At 40.5% G+C, this 18254-nt stretch overlaps 2 protein-coding genes and 1 pseudogene across 6 annotated transcripts; 2 read left to right on the plus strand and 1 right to left on the minus strand.

The window, feature by feature from the left end:
• Positions 1–833: 833 nt before the first annotated feature.
• Positions 834–6323, minus strand: LOC146678306 (UDP-glucuronosyltransferase 2C1 pseudogene; annotated as a pseudogene). 4 transcript variants are annotated; one of them, XR_014907380.1, is made up of 2 exons: positions 6123–6323; positions 834–3264 (listed from the first exon to the last, which is right to left on the minus strand). The product of XR_014907380.1 is annotated as a UDP-glucuronosyltransferase 2C1 pseudogene, transcript variant X3 (transcript). The 4 variants fall into 4 exon arrangements; XR_014907340.1 differs by lacking the exon at positions 6123–6323 and adding an exon at positions 4812–5251; XR_014907433.1 differs by lacking the exon at positions 6123–6323 and adding an exon at positions 4332–4553.
• On the plus strand, positions 4314–9771 carry LOC146678307 (GTPase IMAP family member 2-like). The gene is made up of 4 exons (XM_085381163.1): positions 4314–4478; positions 6675–6786; positions 8031–8134; positions 8315–9771. Exons 2-4 carry the CDS (start codon positions 6704–6706, stop codon positions 8527–8529), a joined length of 402 nt encoding a protein of 133 aa, XP_085237289.1. The 5' UTR covers positions 4314–4478; positions 6675–6703; the 3' UTR covers positions 8530–9771.
• A 3723-nt stretch (positions 9772–13494) lies between these two features.
• LOC146678308 (uncharacterized) lies at positions 13495–17566 on the plus strand. Its single transcript, XM_085381241.1, has 11 exons — positions 13495–13687; positions 14661–14747; positions 15088–15228; positions 15371–15510; positions 15627–15763; positions 15869–15962; positions 16106–16205; positions 16323–16582; positions 16673–16859; positions 17035–17162; positions 17249–17566. Exons 1-11 carry the CDS (start codon positions 13567–13569, stop codon positions 17564–17566), a joined length of 1713 nt encoding a protein of 570 aa, XP_085237367.1. The 5' UTR covers positions 13495–13566.
• Positions 17567–18254: the final 688 nt, after the last annotated feature.

Here is an 18254-nt window from a genome sequence, read left to right on the forward strand (position 1 = left end):
GTGGCATTTTATGGACTAATCCTTCTTTTCTTCATTCAAATGCAACTGGTGACTGCGATGCTGTACAGCTATAGTTAGAATGTGTTGGAGAAGTAGCAAATTGGAAAGACGCAACTGCATTTTATGCCACTATTATGTTTTATGATGGTAATCAAATGGAGCCTCTCAGAAAACCAAGTAGTGTTTTGGTGCCGCCAGCTCCGCACACATTTCGTCTCTCTGAGCCGAAATTATTTTAGAACAACAAATTTATCATACCACTACTTCAGCCCACGAAGACAGGCTTAACCCACAATCCCATTAGGCTAGATGATAACAGCTGACATCAATTCCTCCCCATTGCCATACCAAGTATCTTTCTAATGATCTTACTGATAATTACACATAGGTTGTTCTATTCAAGCTGATTTATCTTGCCTACAGTTTCTGGCACATGTGCTGACCACTTTACAGCCCACCACCTTCCCAGCTGTTTCTTTTCATGCCTTCTAACTTGATCAGGGTCACATCTGTTGTTGATACCTGTTCCATCTCCCTGCCTCAGGCTTTCCATGTTTCTACATGGAGGGGCAGGTAGGTCAGAGCACAACAGAACCACAACACTTCACATTAATTACTGCAGTGTGAAATGTTCTTTTGACTACAGTGAATCTGACTTAAATGTATTTATTACACAAAAAATAAACCTTTGGGTCCTTCCTATAACGAAACACATTTCTATCTGTACAATGGATTAGATTCAGTAAGCCAAACAGCAGTAACAGACGATGGCAGGTGAGTGCACTGGTGAGTTTGCATTAAAAAAAAGCTCAATTTTGTGGTTTAGCCATGAATAATTTTAAGTGTTTTATTTATTATTAAATTTGCTGAAATATCATAAGAAAATGAAATGATGATATAAAATTGAAAAAGTTAAGAAAATCCTTACTTTCTGATTACTCATATTTCTTTTTATTTGTACATAATGCAGTGTTTCATCACATTACAAGATAAACAACAGTTAAAAGCACAAGCAGCATGATTCCAACTAGAAACAAAACTATATCTACAAAGTGGTAAGAACACCAGGGTATGTTAGGACTCTGCTTTCAGGTAAAACTATATCCAGAAGACTGAGCTATCCAGTGGCTTTCTTGTATTCTTATCTTGTAGCTTTGTAAATCTCTCCATGTTATCCTTTAAGAGGGTTTAAAGTAGTTTTGCTCAAGCATCAAAGAAAGCAGTAGGTAACCAAACTCAGGAGATATTTTAAATTCCCAGAGGTGAGCAGTTTATTTACAGTGATCCCTATGATATGTGGAACTTTGTTTGGGGGATTTTTTTGGTTTAACTCATGAATGCATATGAAATGGAATTTAAATTGCACTAATATCAGTTTTTGTTCTGCCTTTATTCAGCTTAAGACAAAATGGTGCCTTACAGTATGGATTAATCCTTCTTGTCTTTACTCATTGAGTGATGAGAGAAAATGAGCCTTTCCGAAACTGACAAATACAACTTGTTATTGCAATACTGTTGAGCTGAGGTTAGAATAAATTGCAGAAGACGCAAAAAAGAAAGATGCAGCTGCATTTTATATCATAATTATGGCTAATGATCATTTACAAAAAAGCTGAACATGGCATTAGTTCAGGCAAACCAGGAAGTCAAGATCAACCCACGACCCCACTAAAATACCTCACGTTATCACTCACGTTTCACTTTATATTTACACACTGCAGCGTATAAACATTTAATAAAGAAAAAAACTGCTAAAAGCACAAGCAGCATAGTTCCAGCCAGGAACAAAACTACATCTACAGAGTGGTAGGAATACCAGGGCATTCTGTAGGACTGTGCTTTCAGGTGAGCTGCTCCTTTGTGCCTCATGACAAACTCTATCCAGAAGAGGGCGTTATCCAGTGGCTTTACTGGCTTATCTCTGTGTAGCCTGGAAAGTCTCTGCATGTTCGCCCTGTACGAGGGATCACTCAGGACTTCCTCTATGGCCTTCAGGAAGTTGTCTTTGTCCACTGTAGTTAATGTAAGTATCTTAGCGCCCCCCCTCTCTTTCAGACGTAGCAGGTTGTCATATTGATCAAAAAAAAAGGATATGCCCACAACTGGGACTCCATGATAAATAGCTTCTTGGACTCCATTTGTTCCTCCATGTGCCACAAACAGTTTTATTTTTGGATGTCCCAAAAGGTCATTCTGTGGCATCCAGTCCACCAGTAAAGTGTTATTACCCAGATTGGCTGGTCTGTCACCTTTATACTTCCAGATGACTTTCTGTGGTAGTTTAGCAAAAGCTGCAGCGATCTCATTTGCCATGTCAGAAGGAAGTTCAGTCACAAATGTTCCCAGAGACATGAGGATGAAGCCATGGTCTCCAGAACTCTGCACAAAGTCCTCCAAGTGCTGAGGCAGAGGTTTAGCAGGTTTGCACTGGAACCCTCCAATATAAACAACATTAGGCATTGTGGGCCGTGGGTACTCAAACACAAAGTCCACTCTCATCAGCCAAATGTCTGCATCAGTCATTAACTCATTAAAATCATGACCAGGCCCAAGATATTTGTCAGCTGTTTTCTGGTATACTAGTTTAAACGCCAGGCTGTTCTGTGTTTGAGTTATGATGTGTAAAAGCATGTTTTTAACTCTCTGAAAAAAGGTCATCTCGACAGTATTGCCAGTTCCAGTCACAGGAATGTAAGATAATGGTGATGGAGCTATGGAAAAATGAGCCTCTGTACCTAATACCCAGCGAACATTATAAACCAAAGGAAGGTTCAAATATTTGGCCACAATGACTCCACCACCCCAGCAGGGGTCAGCAAGCAACAGGTCAAACTTGCTGTCTTTTAGTTTTCTTATCAAGTCATTGTCATCTAGTATTGCAGATACAAAATTAGCTACAGCTTTATGAACATCAAGAATTAAGCTGATCATCCCTCCACTCATTTGAAGAAAACTCGTCAAGGGGAGGGCCCCTCGTTCAAATTGTATGGAGTCAGACACAAGTCTTGTGATGAACTTCTGATCCAAGAGATTCTCCACTAGAACTGTAATGGTATTATAGGATGAGTCATCTTTTATGTACCAGCTGTTGCTGGGACGTAAAACAGTGATGTTGTGTCCTCTGGAGTGTAAAGCTTTTAGTAGAATGTTCATGTTTACCCAGTGGCTGCCTTCAGAGGGAAAGACTAAAATGTTGCCTCCTTCACAGGCTGTGGGAATAAGGATGAGCAGCAGGAAAGCAGTACAGCAGCAGAACACCCTCATCTGAAAAAACACAAACAAACAAAAAAGTTACCGGCATGACTTCTGTCACGAAATTAATATATTGTAATATGTTTCTTTCATTTTTTTTAGCAGTGGAAATGCACTGTTTTGATTTCAAATAGCGTCTTCGGGTTTTTTTCTTCTCTAATTCAGTTGCAATTTCATTCCATCGTTAAAGAGACAATATTACTTCCTCATTTTTCACCATTGTAAACTTCGAAAGTCAGTGTGCTTGACAAAAATGCATCGCATTAAAAATATTTATTGAGGATGACCAGTCGTTAAAACAGACTAACATTTACGGTGTTTCGTAATTATCATTATTTTAATTAATGCGGTCTGTTAGTTATTAAGTTTAAATGTGATTCCCAGACTATCCGCGTTCTGAGCACCATTTTCCGCAAAGTTAACTTGTACATTTCAGCAACATTCCTCAACCGACATAAAGCCAGCCACATTCACCCAGGTTTTCTACTCACTGTGATCACTATCGTTTCTTTCACCTGGAAAGGTCACAGTGTTAAGAGGGCTGATTTGTATAGCGCAAAACCGACTTGTGTCAAGCCAGCCTCCAATTCGAGACTTGCAGCCAAGTTTGTTTTCTTTTCCCTGTGTATTCAAAGCAAGGGCGTAGATTTGGCATGGACGGAAGGGACATGTCCCCACCAATATCCAGCGATGATTGAATTGTCCCCACCAATAATTTGATCTCTTCGAGTAAATAAAAAGAAAACCGGTAGAAAGAAAAAACGATCTGTCAACGTCTCATTCACCCAGCGGTGCAGAAAAAGTTAAATTACGCTCGCTACTGGAGTCCTACGTCACGTGACAAATATGGCCAATGTGATTGGCTGTGCCTTTCAGGGAGCTCTGTTTAATTTTAGCAGCAGCAAGCCTGCGCAGTGTTAACAATTTAGCGACTTTGTCTCTATATTTTGGGAGTTTTTAGACCCCCTTAGCGACTTTTTTCTAAAAAGCGACTAGCGACAAATCTGGCGACTTTTCCTGGTATTATTGGAGACTTATTTATGACGACTTTTTGACGTGAAAACGCGTATCGCTCTTACTCTCAATAAGCAGCGGTACTGCCGTGGGCACCTCACCCGTGCCAAGGCGCTCACAGGCGGAGGATAGTCCTTCCCCAGCTGCTATCAGGGCAGAAGACGTTAACACCTATGCGTCCAAACTGCAAATCCGCTGCTCCTGCACTGACTGTAAGGCAGTCAGTTCTCCTTTTACTGTTATGCTGTTTTGTGGATCACAAGGTTTAAAACTACTTATAACCACACACTCACACACACGGAAGTAAATAAAAGGGGGAAAAACAGCGGCCGACAGCGCTGTAAACAACTCTGCAGCTAAACAGGAAGCCCCAACGACCCGGGGACTAGAGCAGAGAGCCTCGGTGTTCTCCACAAAAACTCACAAAGCTTAAGAGTAGGCCACTAACTCAAATCGCAATTTGAGCAGAGCTTTTACGTGGAGTAGCAAGGTTAAGTTAATTTCCCGTATATACTGTCACATTAACACAGAGCGTTTCTACTTACTGCTGGACGTTTGGTTTCTCCTAGGGTTGCCAACTCCCTGAAAAATAAATAAGGGACACCTCGTGGCCAGGGCCGGGCGACCCAGTTGTCTTCACCCTTCCCAGTGTGGTGAATTTTCTAGCTCTTTTTTTGTGTGTGAAATTATTTTTTTTAACCCTTTGACTTGAATTTGATTTAAGTAGATGTGTATTCTTTGTGATATGAACACATGTGAAACAAATGATCATTTAGCCATTTATTTTTAGCTCAAAATGACAACATTAACACAGTAAAACAGGTCTCTTTCTTAAACAGAAGCCTGTCATGCTTAACTTTTGAGAATATAAGTAAATCTTTCTTTAAAAGAACTCTGTCCTGCTTAACTTAAAATAATAGAAAACAATAGAAAGAAAAATATTCTTGTAACAGTGCACATTTAGTGCATTTAGTACAATTGGCTTCAGCTGAGGTATTATTTCAGCTTTTCTAATGCTAATCAGCTGCTCCCGTTTGAAAACCCGCTTGTTCCCATGATTACGCATCTTAACTCATCATCATTATTCATCTATGTATTACTTTTATGTATTAGTCATCTATTTGTTGTAATCATCTATCCTTGCAGTCGTTTATTACACAAAATAAATTATATTATCACACTTCTGGCCACATAGCGCTGATATTCACTGCACATGCCCATATTAACGTTTTCCAGCCAGGTGTTTTCCTTTTCCCATTCTTCCCTTTCTCTGAGGGGAACAAACATTGCTGCTCTAATGCTGGGCTCACACTGTGCGGTTTTAGGCCCATTTTGAGCCGATTTTTGAGTGATCGGACCGATTTTGGCCTTCATCGTGCGTCGTGTAGTATACGTGGGGTAACGAGAAGTGATTAACACCTCACGACCAGCTCCCGATCATCAATCGCTCGTGAGCCGCTCACACTGCTCGCGCGCAAACACGTAAACGCCGTGAAAAAGACGGAGCAGCACGGCTGTGCAGCGTGTGATCTGGACACAAGCGATGGAGGCACAACTTGTAGAACTTTGAAAAGCTCATCCGAGCCTTTTCGATGTGGCCTCACAAAATTATCACGACCACAACAACCGTGAAAATAGTTGGATCTACATCGCTGCTAAATCACAGCTGCCTGATCATGTTTTTCATTAGCAATTTAGCAAAGTTGATGGTGGTGGTGTGTCTGTGTGAGTGAGAGACAGAGAGAGCGAGCGACAGATTTTCTGTTATAACCTTAATTTTATGGACGCACAGTGTGAGCACTCAGGTCGCATCAGAGCATCGGGCGGTATAGTGTGAGACCTGCATCGTGACCTACCAACTTCTAACCCCTGCGAGTCAATCGTGCAGTTTGAGCAGGAGCTGAATAACGCGACTGAAAAAATCGCACAGTGTCTGCCCAGCTTTAGGTGTACTGTCGTCCGAGACTTGCACCGCAGTGACGGCGTTTGTTCCCCTGTTGGCCATGCTTCTTGTTGTGGTCATCTGTTGTCTTCCGGTATTTTCTCCGTAAGCGACCTTTCCTCGACCAATGAGATAAGCGATAATCTGACTTGTCATACTCGAATTGTCATAAGTGTGCTGTCAGCGCATTGGTCACAAAGCAGGAGAGGGGCTGGGAATTATGTTTTCAAACAAAGCGTTAATTCCATTAACATTTATAGACTACTTTTGATTCTCACTGTATTACGGGACAAAGTGCGTCCCTTATTAGCTCAATACGGGACGTGTACTTTTGTTTCTAAATACGGGACGATTCCGTATTTTAAGGGACGGTTGGCAACCCTAGTTTCTCCACACAAGAAATGTAAAGAGCCTGTTTTCCAGAGCGCCAATGAACGAAATCTGTTCAATTAATGTTGCTATGCAGGATAGAGAAGAACTGAATCACAATCCAGGATGCACGTTGAAGCCTGGAAGGCAGGAAGTAATAACCCTATCTATCTGTGTTCAAAGGTGACGGGGATACTTGGAAAGCAAAGGTGTGTTTATGTATTCTGGATCAAAGTTAGTGCGTCATTTATGAATTAACTGAAATTGTACACTTTCATTTTCACTGAATAAGGAATTAAATTCCAGTGTTTTGTCAGCACAGTCTGTAGGCGTTAATCCTTGTTGTCTTCAGATGTAGTGTTGGTGTGTTTTATGAAAAATAATCTGCATAATCTGGAAAGATGTTTTTATACTTTACATGCTATTAAGCATTAGTTATGCAGATTCTTTTTGTTATACATTTAAAGGTTTATATTGAAGCTGCATTTCTTAATGGATAAGTCATTCTGTATTCATTTTGTAATTTTGTTTGAATGATTCTTAATTCTTAGCTTTATATTTGTTTCTGTGTAATGTCATGTAAATGTTATGCGACCTTAATGAGGTTTGATCGTTTCTAAATTTGCAACCATTCTAAATTTATTGGTTTATAATATATAAGACTTTCATATGTCGATATATAGCCTATGTAGTAGTGATGGGATTTTCGGCTCTTTTTAGAGAACCGGCTCTTTCGGCTCGGCTCACTAAAAAGACCCAGCTCTTTCGGCTCCGAACCGGCTCTTCAGGTTGTTTTGTTGCTTTAATTAATTTATTATTAACAATAATATAAAATTATGCACAAAAGGAATTACTAATGTAAAAAAAAAGTACAAAATTGACGTACAAATTGTACATCTTTGTGCAGAATCTGTGTACCTGCTCTCATTTACTGTTTTAGCTGTTTGGTGGTTCTTGAAATTTTGTGAGGTTTAACCTGAGATTCTGGCGTTTCGGGCATATTATATTATATGCCCGAAACATATTATATTATATTATATTAAAAAATCGATTCAGGATTTTAATGAATCGATATCACGTTATCCAAGCCAGAATCGATTTTAATCGATAAATCGATTATCAAAACCCACCCCTAGTGGGTTTCGCGAACACCACCGTCTGTGAGGAGCCCAGTACCTCCTACACACACACACACACACACACACACACACACACATACAGGAGGCAGTGAGGAGTAGAAGGAGGTTGTTGCTACGCCTGTGTCGCGAAACCAGGGCTCATTGTGTGTGCGTCTGGAGCAGCTACGGGGGAAACACATGGGACAACCGACCAGTTTGGGGCCATGGTTTATTCAACGTGTATTTTCAGTGTGGTTTAACTTGCTAATCTGATCTGAAATACTTTCCTTGAATGTGCCTTAATTTCACCCCTTTTTTCTTTCTTCTTTTCTTAGCTTACTGAAAATGTTGGCGACCAAAGGCCAGATCCAGGGATGTGTGCTGCTTGTGCTACTGGCGTTATGTGGGCAAACTGCTCGCTGTCAACATCGATACAAAGGTAAAGTGCAATCCCAGGGTTGTGTGCTGCTTGTGGTACTCGCTTTATGTGGACAAACTGCTTGCTGTCAACATCAATACAAAGATAACAAAAGAATAGCCTAGTGTAACGTAGTGTTTTATGTTTTTTTTTTTTTTCTAGAATAATTCAAATGTTACTATCATTTCCCCAACCCCGCAGGCTCTGCGACCCGTGAAGAACTGAGACTCCTTCTGGTCGGTAAAACAGGATCGGGAAAGAGTGCATCCGGAAACACCATCCTGGGGGATGCGAACGCTTTCAAAGAAGACGTTTCGCCTGAGTCTGTCACCGACGGCTGTCTCAGAAAAGAGGCAGAGGGCGAAGGCGGTAGAAATATCGCTGTGATCGACACTCTGGGGCTGTCTTTTGGATGAAATGGTGGATTTCAATGGAGGAAACCACTACACCAACGAGATGTATAAGGCGGCCCAGAAGAAGCTCGAAGGAGAAAGGCTGAAGAGGAGAAAGGAGGAAGAACAAAGAAAAAAGGAAGAAGAGGAGAGGATCGAATTGAAGGAGCGGTGTGAATTCTTCCGCCTCGCTTCCCTGGGATTATTTGGCACAGGAGCGTACTTTACATCTTATGTTCTCATGGGGCTTGGTGGAGCCCTTGGATATTCTCAGTTAAAGACGCCGAGCTTGACGGTTGGGCGTCTTCTTTACTCGTCGATACCGTGAAAACTGCGTAGGTGTATCACCTACTCAACCTAGTGATCAACGAGTACCGCACCGAAGCATGCAACGGGTGCAAGACCAATCACCCCAGCCAGAGACAACACGAGTGTCTGTGAGTCTTGGTGTCAGGGTCCCTGTGCCTACCCGGTCGGCTCAGTATGGCTACATATGTTTTTCATTTTGTTCCTGCTCTCTCCCTTCCTCTCTTTCCCTCCTCCCTCTGCCAGGGCGGAGCTCACCTGTGGGCTTCTGCCCTTGGTCCACACACCCGGTCGCCATCACGCACCTGTGGCTCATTATGAGAGTGTTCCAGCTCCTTTATAAGACGGCAGCTCTGTGTTTCTCGTCGCTGGACCGTTGCCGACCCGCCTTCCCTGGACCAACCCCTGTGTTTCCTGAGTGATTGAGTGTGCGAGGAGTGGAGTACGTCATCGTGTTTTCTGTGGAGTGTGGAGAGGAGCGTGAGGAGTGGACGGAGTGCGTGTGGACTTTCAGCGTCTTTTCCCTTTGTGTGTGGACCCCCGGAGCCCGGCTTCCCCCTCACCTCTGTAAATAGATCACCTGGTGTGCTGTAATAAAGATTCTTGTGTTTCCCAACTCAGAGCCTGTGCGTGTGTCCGTTCCATCCCGCTGTGACACTTGGAGGATGACTTTTACGCTGAACATTATTACAGCATCAGGAAAAGACTCCTCACGCCGCGTTTCATTCCTTCCATTCAACGTCTCCTGATCATGTATTCACAACCACCGAAGGCGCTGTACAGCACCGAGCACCTGAAACACGGACAGTTTGTTGATATTGTAATCAAAAATACAGCCCCAGGGGGGGAGGGGGGCATTTTAAAAACGCACCCTCCCTATTGCGCATGTCCCTAAAAGGTATGGCCTTCCAGATTGCCTCAGTTGTATCATATGTGTAATTTCAAATAAAATAAAATAAAACTCAGAAGCGTCTGTGTGTTGTATTCTTCTTTTTCTTGTTCTTCATCTTCTTCTTCATCTTCTTATTATTATTAGCATTATTGTGATTATGCTTCATTTTTATGTACTGGGGTATCAATGACCCCCACACTGCCGCAGCAGCTTCTGTGCGTGGCCCCCAAGTGCTACGTTTTCTTTCCCGATCCCCTGACGAACCCATTAGAATCGCTCTGGGGCACTCTTCGACCCCAAATGATCGTTCTGTTTTTTTTTTTTCATTTTCATTCATCTGTCTCTACTGAGGGTGGGGTACTTTGGGACCCCCGGGGTCTGGGGCTGCCCCGAAGGGGAGCACAAGGGTTTAAGTCAAAACTCGATCCCATATCCCAGTTTTCATTACAAATGTAGTACTCTACTGTCAAACATTTAAAACTGCAAAATGGCCAGAGGAAGTTGAGATGGATAGCCTTGGACAAGAGTTTTAAACCAGGACAATATGACAAGGCTTTCAAAGAGTGGACCAACAGGGGCCGAACTGCTCTCTGTTTAATTACCAAAAAGGACAAAGTTAGGAGCTTTCAAGAGCTTAGGGACATGTTTGAATTGGAAAACCAGGATTTTTTTTCGATATCTACAACTTCGAGATTATTACAATAAAGAGATAGCTGAAGCTGAGATGATTAACCCTCTAATTGAAACAATGTGCGACGCCTACCAGCAGAAAACTACTAAACTAGCATCCAAATTATACTCTAATTTGATGAAGAATCAAAGATTTACCTCTTTATATGTAAAGACAAAATGGGAACAGGAACTAAAACTATCAATTACAGATGAAACATGGTACCAGTTATGTGGTTCACTTCAAACGTCTACAAATTCCCTACAGTGGCGGGAATTTAATTGGAAATGTCTTATTAGGTTTTTTATCACTCCTCACATTAGGAGTAAGCAGTAGTGATGGGATTTCCTGCTCTGTTTAGAGATCCGGCTCTTTCGGCTCGGATCACTAAAAAGAGCTGGCTCTTTCGGCTCCGAACCGGCTCTTCAGGTTGTTTTGTTGCTTTAATTAATTTATCATTAACAATAATATAAAATTATGCAGAAAAGGAATTACTAATGTAAAAAAAGTGGTTTTATTTATGTATGTTTATATATGGCCCCTAGAGACAAAGCACATACTGTCATGAACTGGCTGTGTGGAGGCAGATGAGGACCCAAATGCAAAACTCACGGAGACAGGAACTGAACTCAAAATCACTGCTTTATTGCAGGCCTTAAAAACGAAACAGAACTAAACTGGGAATACTAACAGAAGACCGAGGGAACACAGAAAGACACACAGGTTCGGGGAGGAGACATTGACGACGCGACACTGAACTGAGGGAGACATGCACATAAATACACAGAGGGTTAACAAGGGAAGTGGGAGCACACGGGGAACACAGCTGACACAGATAATCGTAACGGGACAGGGCAGGAGTGAACACAACATGACGCATACTGACGAGAGACTGTCAAAGTAAAACAGGAAGTACACAGAGGTGCAGACAGGAGGAGAGAGAGAGCACGGGCATAGTGGGCTGGGGAAACATGGAATGAAACATGAGGGGAGACGAGGGCTCACAGATACATAGAGGGGCACACAGGGGATAAAAGTCACAAGGGGAAATCAAATAAGGAACAAAATACAAAAAGACATGAATACTAAGACTGCTGGGCCAACATGGCCCAGGATCATGACACATACAAACTCTAAAGCATATACAAACTCCAAAAAGCACGTACAAACTCCAAAACACATTTCTAGCGTTAACTGAACTTCCAAAACAGAGCTACCCAGATCACTTAAATTACACAATTGAAAGCATGTGTGTATTGTTTGTGTATTTATAGACAAGCACTCATATTTATTCAAATAATTTAAAAAAACAAGTTCATTTACCTGTTACTACCACACACCAAATCCGGTTGTTGATACTTCCTGGCTTGTGTAGCCACTAGGTAACAAAAGCTCAACACTGCGCCCTAGCATCCTGGAGCACTTCTGTTGTCTTTTGTACGTGATTCTGAGTTTGTACGTGCTTCTGAGTTTTTACGTGTTTTGGAGTTTGTACGTGCTTCTGAGTTTTTACGTGTTTTGGAGTTTGTACATGCTTCGGGGTTTGTAAGTGCGTCTGAGTTTTTACGCGTTTTGGAGTTTGTACATGCTTAGGAGTTTGTACGTGTTTTGGAGTTTGTACATGCTTTGTCTCTAAGGGCCACTATAAATATACTTTATTTATTCACTCCACATAAAATGTAATAAATAAATCATATAATACAAAAAACAACTATTTACATTTTAAACTTTTAACTATTTACATTTTAAACTTTTAACTATTTAAACAAATTTAACGTGAAACAACACAAAACACTGCAAACCACAACACAATTAAATATAAATTAAAATATTAAAACAAAAAGAAGATGCACATTCTCTGTCATATGGGCCTGCATGATATCTGAATCCTTTATAATCTGCAACTGAAAATAGTGGATGATTACTATACCTTTCTAATGTGACGTCGTTGTTCCTCGCTCTTTTTCTCTCCGGCTCTGTTCCTGTGCTACTGCGAGTGTAACTAACGCCCCTCCCCCCTCTGCCCAGCGAAAAGTACAGGCCGCGCGTGCGGAGTTTAGTGGAAAAAAGGGCGAGAGAGAGGGTGAGGCTCACGTCGTTCACTTCAAAGACCCGGCTCTAAGAGCCATTTCGTTCGCGAACGACCCATCACTAGTGTTTTGAGATACTTCCCATTGCATTGAACAAGCAGAAACTAGCATTGATTTGAGTAACATGAAATATTTTTTACACAGTATTTAGTAGGGGTGCAACGATACTCATATCGATATTGAACCGTTCGATACAGTGCTTTCGGTTCGGTACGCATATGTATCGAACAATACAAAATTTTAAATTTATTTTATCAACTTTTCTTCTGACGATGCTGTCTGTGTTGAGAGCTCAGTGGATCTGCGTTCGACTACTCCGCCTAGGCTGCACTGTTGAGCGCAGATCCACTGAGCGCAGCGCAAGCTAGCAAGACAGAAGCTAAACTCGTTGCAACATGGCAAATTGAACCTCCCCCACCCTCATTCAGATCTGGCCTTTGGAACTATTTTAGTCTTCATGTGAAGTATGACCCTGAAGGTAAGCGCGTCATGGACAAAAGTAAAACAGTATGTCGGATGTGCCACGCAATGCTCAATTACATGGGTGGGAACTAGTGCGTTAGTGCAGTTAGCTCGTTAACGTGTTGACACCGTCCAGCCCCACGCATGGGGCAATCCGCCGGTAGCTCGTTAACGGAGATTTGCTGTGTTGCGGCATTAACCTCATTTCAGATTAACGCTGACAGCACTAGTGGGAACACAACGAATATGACTGCACATTCACGCTGACATCATCCTAGTGCAAAGACAAGTGGAAGCAGACAAAAACAACAAGCACGCATGCTACTGTGACCAGGAGATATTTTATTTTGTATTCTTATGATCACAGTTATAATTAGAAGTATCAATCATTAATCATTTACCATTGTGGAATCTGATGACAGTATAATCTTTGTTTTATATCTATGGTAATCTGAGTAAAGATTAATGTATGCATGTTATCATCATTGTAATCAAGTCTCAAATGGTACCCACAGCATTGTATTCACCGTCCATAACTGCACAGTAAATTTCCCAGTGTTAAATCAGCAGTGTTAAAGTGTATTTACTCTAATAGAGTCATTATAACAACAGCTGGAGCAAAACGCCCCCCAGTGTGGGTGATGATTCCTGGAGTTAAAAGAGACAGTGTCAACGTTACTCTAGAAAGCTCCTCCCACCACAGACTGGTTTTCAAACCAAGAGGATTTTTCACTACGCCATTTTCTTCACATCAGTTGCAGGGTAAGTTGTTCATATTTACTTATTAAACCAACAATTCGACATTTTAAGCACAGGTAGCACGTTAAAATAAGGTTACATTCCTTTTGTCCATGTTTATTATATATTTCATTTTGTACCAGAAGCAAATGTGACACTATCTGTATGCTAATGTAAGGTTGTTAATTAGCTAAAAAAGTTGACTGATATCAGTGTTGGACTGTAAGGCTTGTTATCAAAATTTATTTCAGTGTGTAGTGGTGATTGTGTTGTGTTCTAGCATGTTCGAAATTCCATTAAATGAAACCCTCCATGTGTTGGGATCTATATATTAACATTAGCTAGCTAACTAGCATTTTGGCTAACCTCAGTGCGCGGGCAATTCGCTAGTTAGCGTTAAATTTTAAATTACCTAACTCAAGCATTAACTAATTAAAATTGTACACTAAATGTTACATCTTTCTTTTTTTCTTTTTTTTTGATACCTAGGTACCAGATATAGAGGTCGTTTTTAGTAAGGTTATTGTCTTATTTTAACTCGGCTGTCTTCAGCGATTTTACAGTTACAGGATTACAACCAGCAGGTGTTATAAGCTTGATAAAATATCCAAAATGTCCAGGATTCAGTTTTTAATGCATTTTTTTAGTAGTTTGAATTTAAGATGACAGCGTTTGTATTTATTGTGAGTTGATGGTATTGACAAAAGTTACCCTGCTGCTTTTTCCATTTTGGTTACCAGACTGTTCAGTATGTTAAACTAAAGATGAACAAAATGCTAGTGCTAAGTTAGGTCAGACAAATGGTAAAAAGTAGTAGTTATTATTTTAGTTTTGTATTGAGGATTATATCTTGACACCTTGTTACACTGACATAAAAGTAACATACAGTGTAAGAAATCACATTGCAAGGCTGTTTATGGGACTGTTTTAATATTCACATTTTCTGTTTACTGTAGTTCAATGAAGAGCACTGACTATAAGAAATTACTGTCTACAGGAAGCATGCTGCTTAAAGCAAAACTTGGAGGTGTGCAGAAATTTGTTAGAGTATCTGAGCCAAGCCTTAAGGAGTTTTTGATTGCCGGTAAGAAACCAACATTGTATTAAAAAGGTGTACAAGAGGCTTTAAGTTCTTTTTGTTATTTAGTCTCTTCAAACTGCATTTTATGATTAATTGAAAATGATCTGTGTTTTGGAAGCATCTTAGTTATGAATGTATATTTAGTGGGGGGGAAAACTGCATAATGTGAGTGTCACTCCTTTTAATCTACCACTTATCAAGCATGTTAGAGGCGCTTAATAATTTAGGCTTTGTTTATCTGACTCATTTTTGAAAGAGTATCTTGAAATGATCTTCATTTTAAGCTACAAAACATTAAATGTCATGTCTTTTTGTTTACACAAACTTGTGTGCTTGTTTCCAGCATTTGCAAAGTTTGGTGCGCCAGCCGTAACAGAAGGAGTGAAAGTTTTTGATAGTTCAGGGACTGAGTTGGATGAGGATGTTTTTGAGGATATAGTAACAGATCCCTCAACCGGGGTACTAACCATCAAATATGAAACAGGTTTGTTTGAGTGATTTGTGTTTCATTGGATGTCTTTTTTTTTTTTTTTTGGTGTCATTATTACATTGTTTAATCAAAGAGTGTATAAAATGAGTCTATGGAGGGACCATGTAAACTGATTTGTTTTGCTCCTATTTTTAAGGTCTGGAAACATCTGTTGCAGAAGTGTCTCCTGAGCAGTTCCAGTTATCATCGCCACATTCATCAGATTCACAGGATACGGTCATCCTTTCAGACAGCCCTTTGAGGAAACGTCAGAAGCTGGATGCAGAAGCTAAGCAAGTAAGAGTTAACAGATTTCCACATTCTTCTAATAGTGTCTTTTTTGTTTGTAGTTTAAGTGTTCTGAACTGTAGTGGTTATATCAACATGTAGAATGTTTTTATTGTGTTTTCCAGTTGGTGGAATCCATTCTCACAAGCAAACCTGGTGGAGAACGTATAATAAATGAGTACAATTGGACCAAGTCCCTGGTGGATGAAACCAGAAGAAAAATGGTCAACATACTGGTAGCTGACATGACAGAAAAAAATGGGTAATTTATTTCTGGCCCTGTGATTTTTACTATCATTTTCAAATTATTTTAAATCTCTATTAATTCCAGCGAAGCTGACTAGTTCTTTTCCTTTTGATCTTGCAGTACATCACCACCACGGCAGGTAAAAGAAATGTATGCCAGAGGAATTGTAACCTTTTTCCCTTACCTCAGTGACCCGTACTCAAAAAATGGCTATGTAAGTAGCTAACAGCAATAACTGATACAACTAAAATCAAAATTTTAAATCCTGCCAAAATGTATGTCCTTATCAACTGTTCATGGTCACATAACTTACTGATAAATTAATAAACAAAATGTCTGTATATGTCACTCTCCAAGGAACATTATTATGATGGCGAGAGTGGCACTGGGTACTTGGCCTGGAGGATTAAAACCATACAGAGATGCACTGCTAAAGAGAGGCGATTAACATCTGGAGGTAACACTTATAATTCAGTGGAAACGTATAATACAGTTCCAAATTGTGGTTCTGTATTAATAATGGTTATCAAATGTTATTATTAGTTTTGATAAAGTTGTATTTCATATTGTCTAGCACCAGGAGATGGATCATCGGGTGAAGACCAGTGTGGTGGACCAACTGTCAGACGAGAGTTGCAGTTTGTTACAGAGAACGTGCTGAGTGAGGATGAGTGCAAGGAAGCAATCTCTCTGATGAAACATTCAGCTGATGAAGACACAGTCAAGAAGAAGATGAAGTTGACATTTGTTTATCGACACAACATGGTCCTTGACCCCCTGCTGTCAAGCAACATACTGTCTGTGTTTCCACGTTTCAAAGATATCAAAGGCTTGGTGAATATTTTTCATTACGTTGACAATGTAAACACATTTTATTTTTTGCAGATAGCAGATATAATTCTCTGTTCTCTATCCCTGTTACAGATCGAACAGGATTTTGTACTGATGTTTGGTGAGGATGTATCAGGCAGGTTGCTGGAGAGGTGGCCAACAACATTCAAAAGAAAGATTATCCAACAAGGCAGAAAGCTTCCTTCTACCAGTGACCTGGAAGAACTCTTGCTGGCAGCTGACTCTCCTGAGGATGCCACTGAAGTTAATGCTGACATTGGTGAGCTGTTATTTCTTTAATTAGAACATTCACAGGATATATAATGTTTGTCACAGAACAGCTGTCCTTTTGTATTTTGGGTCTACTCAAACATTTTGTCAATGCAGATGCATTGAAATTTGTTATTGATGAGGATGATTCAACTTTATTATAAAACCTTTTTTTTTTTTTTCAGGCTGGGACAGTGACCTCTCAGCGATTCTATTGCTATTACATTTGATTCCACCATCTGGTCAGGGTCGGAAGAGACCAGGAAAGGTGTCAGCTTCTCAAGCAGAAAGGCATCTTGTGGTCTTCAAGAAGGTTTGTTTCTTTTCTATTTTTATGGTATGAATTACCAGTTTAAGAAACACTTGATTCTTATTGCCTGTCTGTATTTGTCTTTTCAGACTGGAACAAATATCCAAGAGCACCTTGATGCCATCACTACCAGCACTCAACCCTACCTCCTGGCTGTTGGGGTGAAAAAGCATGACATCCACCAGTTCTTCATTATTCTTGACAAGAATGCCATACCATGCAAGTCTACCTCTTCACTTGGTGCTTTTGATGAACTGTTTAAAGCACATTTTGTGTTTGGCACATCTTACAACACCATGCTTCACAACATGTACACATTCATCCAAACCACTGTGTACAATATAGATGTTGGCAAAATCAAAGAAAGTCCCAGAGTTGCTGAAATAAGGACAAGGTTGCTTCGTTAGGGCTTGAAGGTTAATTCTCCATCATGAAGTGTTTTGTCTGTCAGGCTGAGTTTACTGGTTCAAACATGCTTGTTAGGCATTTACGGTTAGTCCATGGTTACTTACCCGGAAGAAATCTTCGCCTTAAATGTGCCCAGCGTGACTGTGGCTGTGTGTTTGGCACTTTTTCAGGTTTTAGAAAACATTTAAATACCAAACACCTTAACTATTTCGACCAACAGGCTGACACTGATGTTAATTTACAGCCTGATGTGGCAATTAAAGAAGTTATCACTACAGGGCAGGTGGTGTCAACTAATGTAGAAGAAACACCCACAACATCTGAAATGTTGAAAAGTTCAAATAAGAGCACTTTGGATATGTGTGCCTCTACTGTTGCACAGCTCAGGGCAGCTGGATTAAGCCAATCTACTGTGAATAGTTTTGTCTCCTCAATGGAGGAAGTGTTTTTTGAGATTCATACTCAGGCTAAAGATGCAGCTTTACAGAGCTTACCTTCACAGGACACTTCAAGTAAAAAGAAATTAGAGCAGTCATTCAAAAACTTTGAAAACCCATTCACACTGTTAAATTCAGAAGCTAAACGAAATAGGCACTTTAAACAAAAATGGGCAACTGTTGAACCTGTTGAAATGGTGCTTGGCACAAGATTTGACAGTAGAAGAAACAAGATCACAGGGACTTTTGA

Source organism: Rhamphochromis longiceps, linkage group LG1 (assembly GCF_057381845.1).
Source record: "Rhamphochromis longiceps isolate RC_006_pf linkage group LG1, R_longiceps_female_GT1.1, whole genome shotgun sequence".
NCBI lineage: Eukaryota > Metazoa > Chordata > Actinopteri > Cichliformes > Cichlidae > Rhamphochromis > Rhamphochromis longiceps.

What these genes read in the sequence shown, in the direction of transcription:
- LOC146678308 (XM_085381241.1), top strand. Translation starts at nt 13,567, where the DNA reads ATGATTCCTGGAGTTAAAAGAGACAGTGTCAACGTTACTCTAGAAAGC. An exon ending in TTCTTCACATCAGTTGCAGG is followed by an intron (nt 13,688 to 14,660) that starts GTAAGTTGTTCA and finishes TACTGTCTACAG; the next exon opens with GAAGCATGCTGCTTAAAGCA. An exon ending in GAGGCGATTAACATCTGGAG is followed by an intron (nt 16,206 to 16,322) that starts GTAACACTTATA and finishes CATATTGTCTAG; the next exon opens with CACCAGGAGATGGATCATCG.
- LOC146678307 (XM_085381163.1), top strand. Translation starts at nt 6,704, where the DNA reads ATGCACGTTGAAGCCTGGAAGGCAGGAAGTAATAACCCTATCTATCTG. An exon ending in GGGATACTTGGAAAGCAAAG is followed by an intron (nt 6,787 to 8,030) that starts GTGTGTTTATGT and finishes TTCTTTTCTTAG; the next exon opens with CTTACTGAAAATGTTGGCGA. An exon ending in CTGTCAACATCGATACAAAG is followed by an intron (nt 8,135 to 8,314) that starts GTAAAGTGCAAT and finishes CCAACCCCGCAG; the next exon opens with GCTCTGCGACCCGTGAAGAA.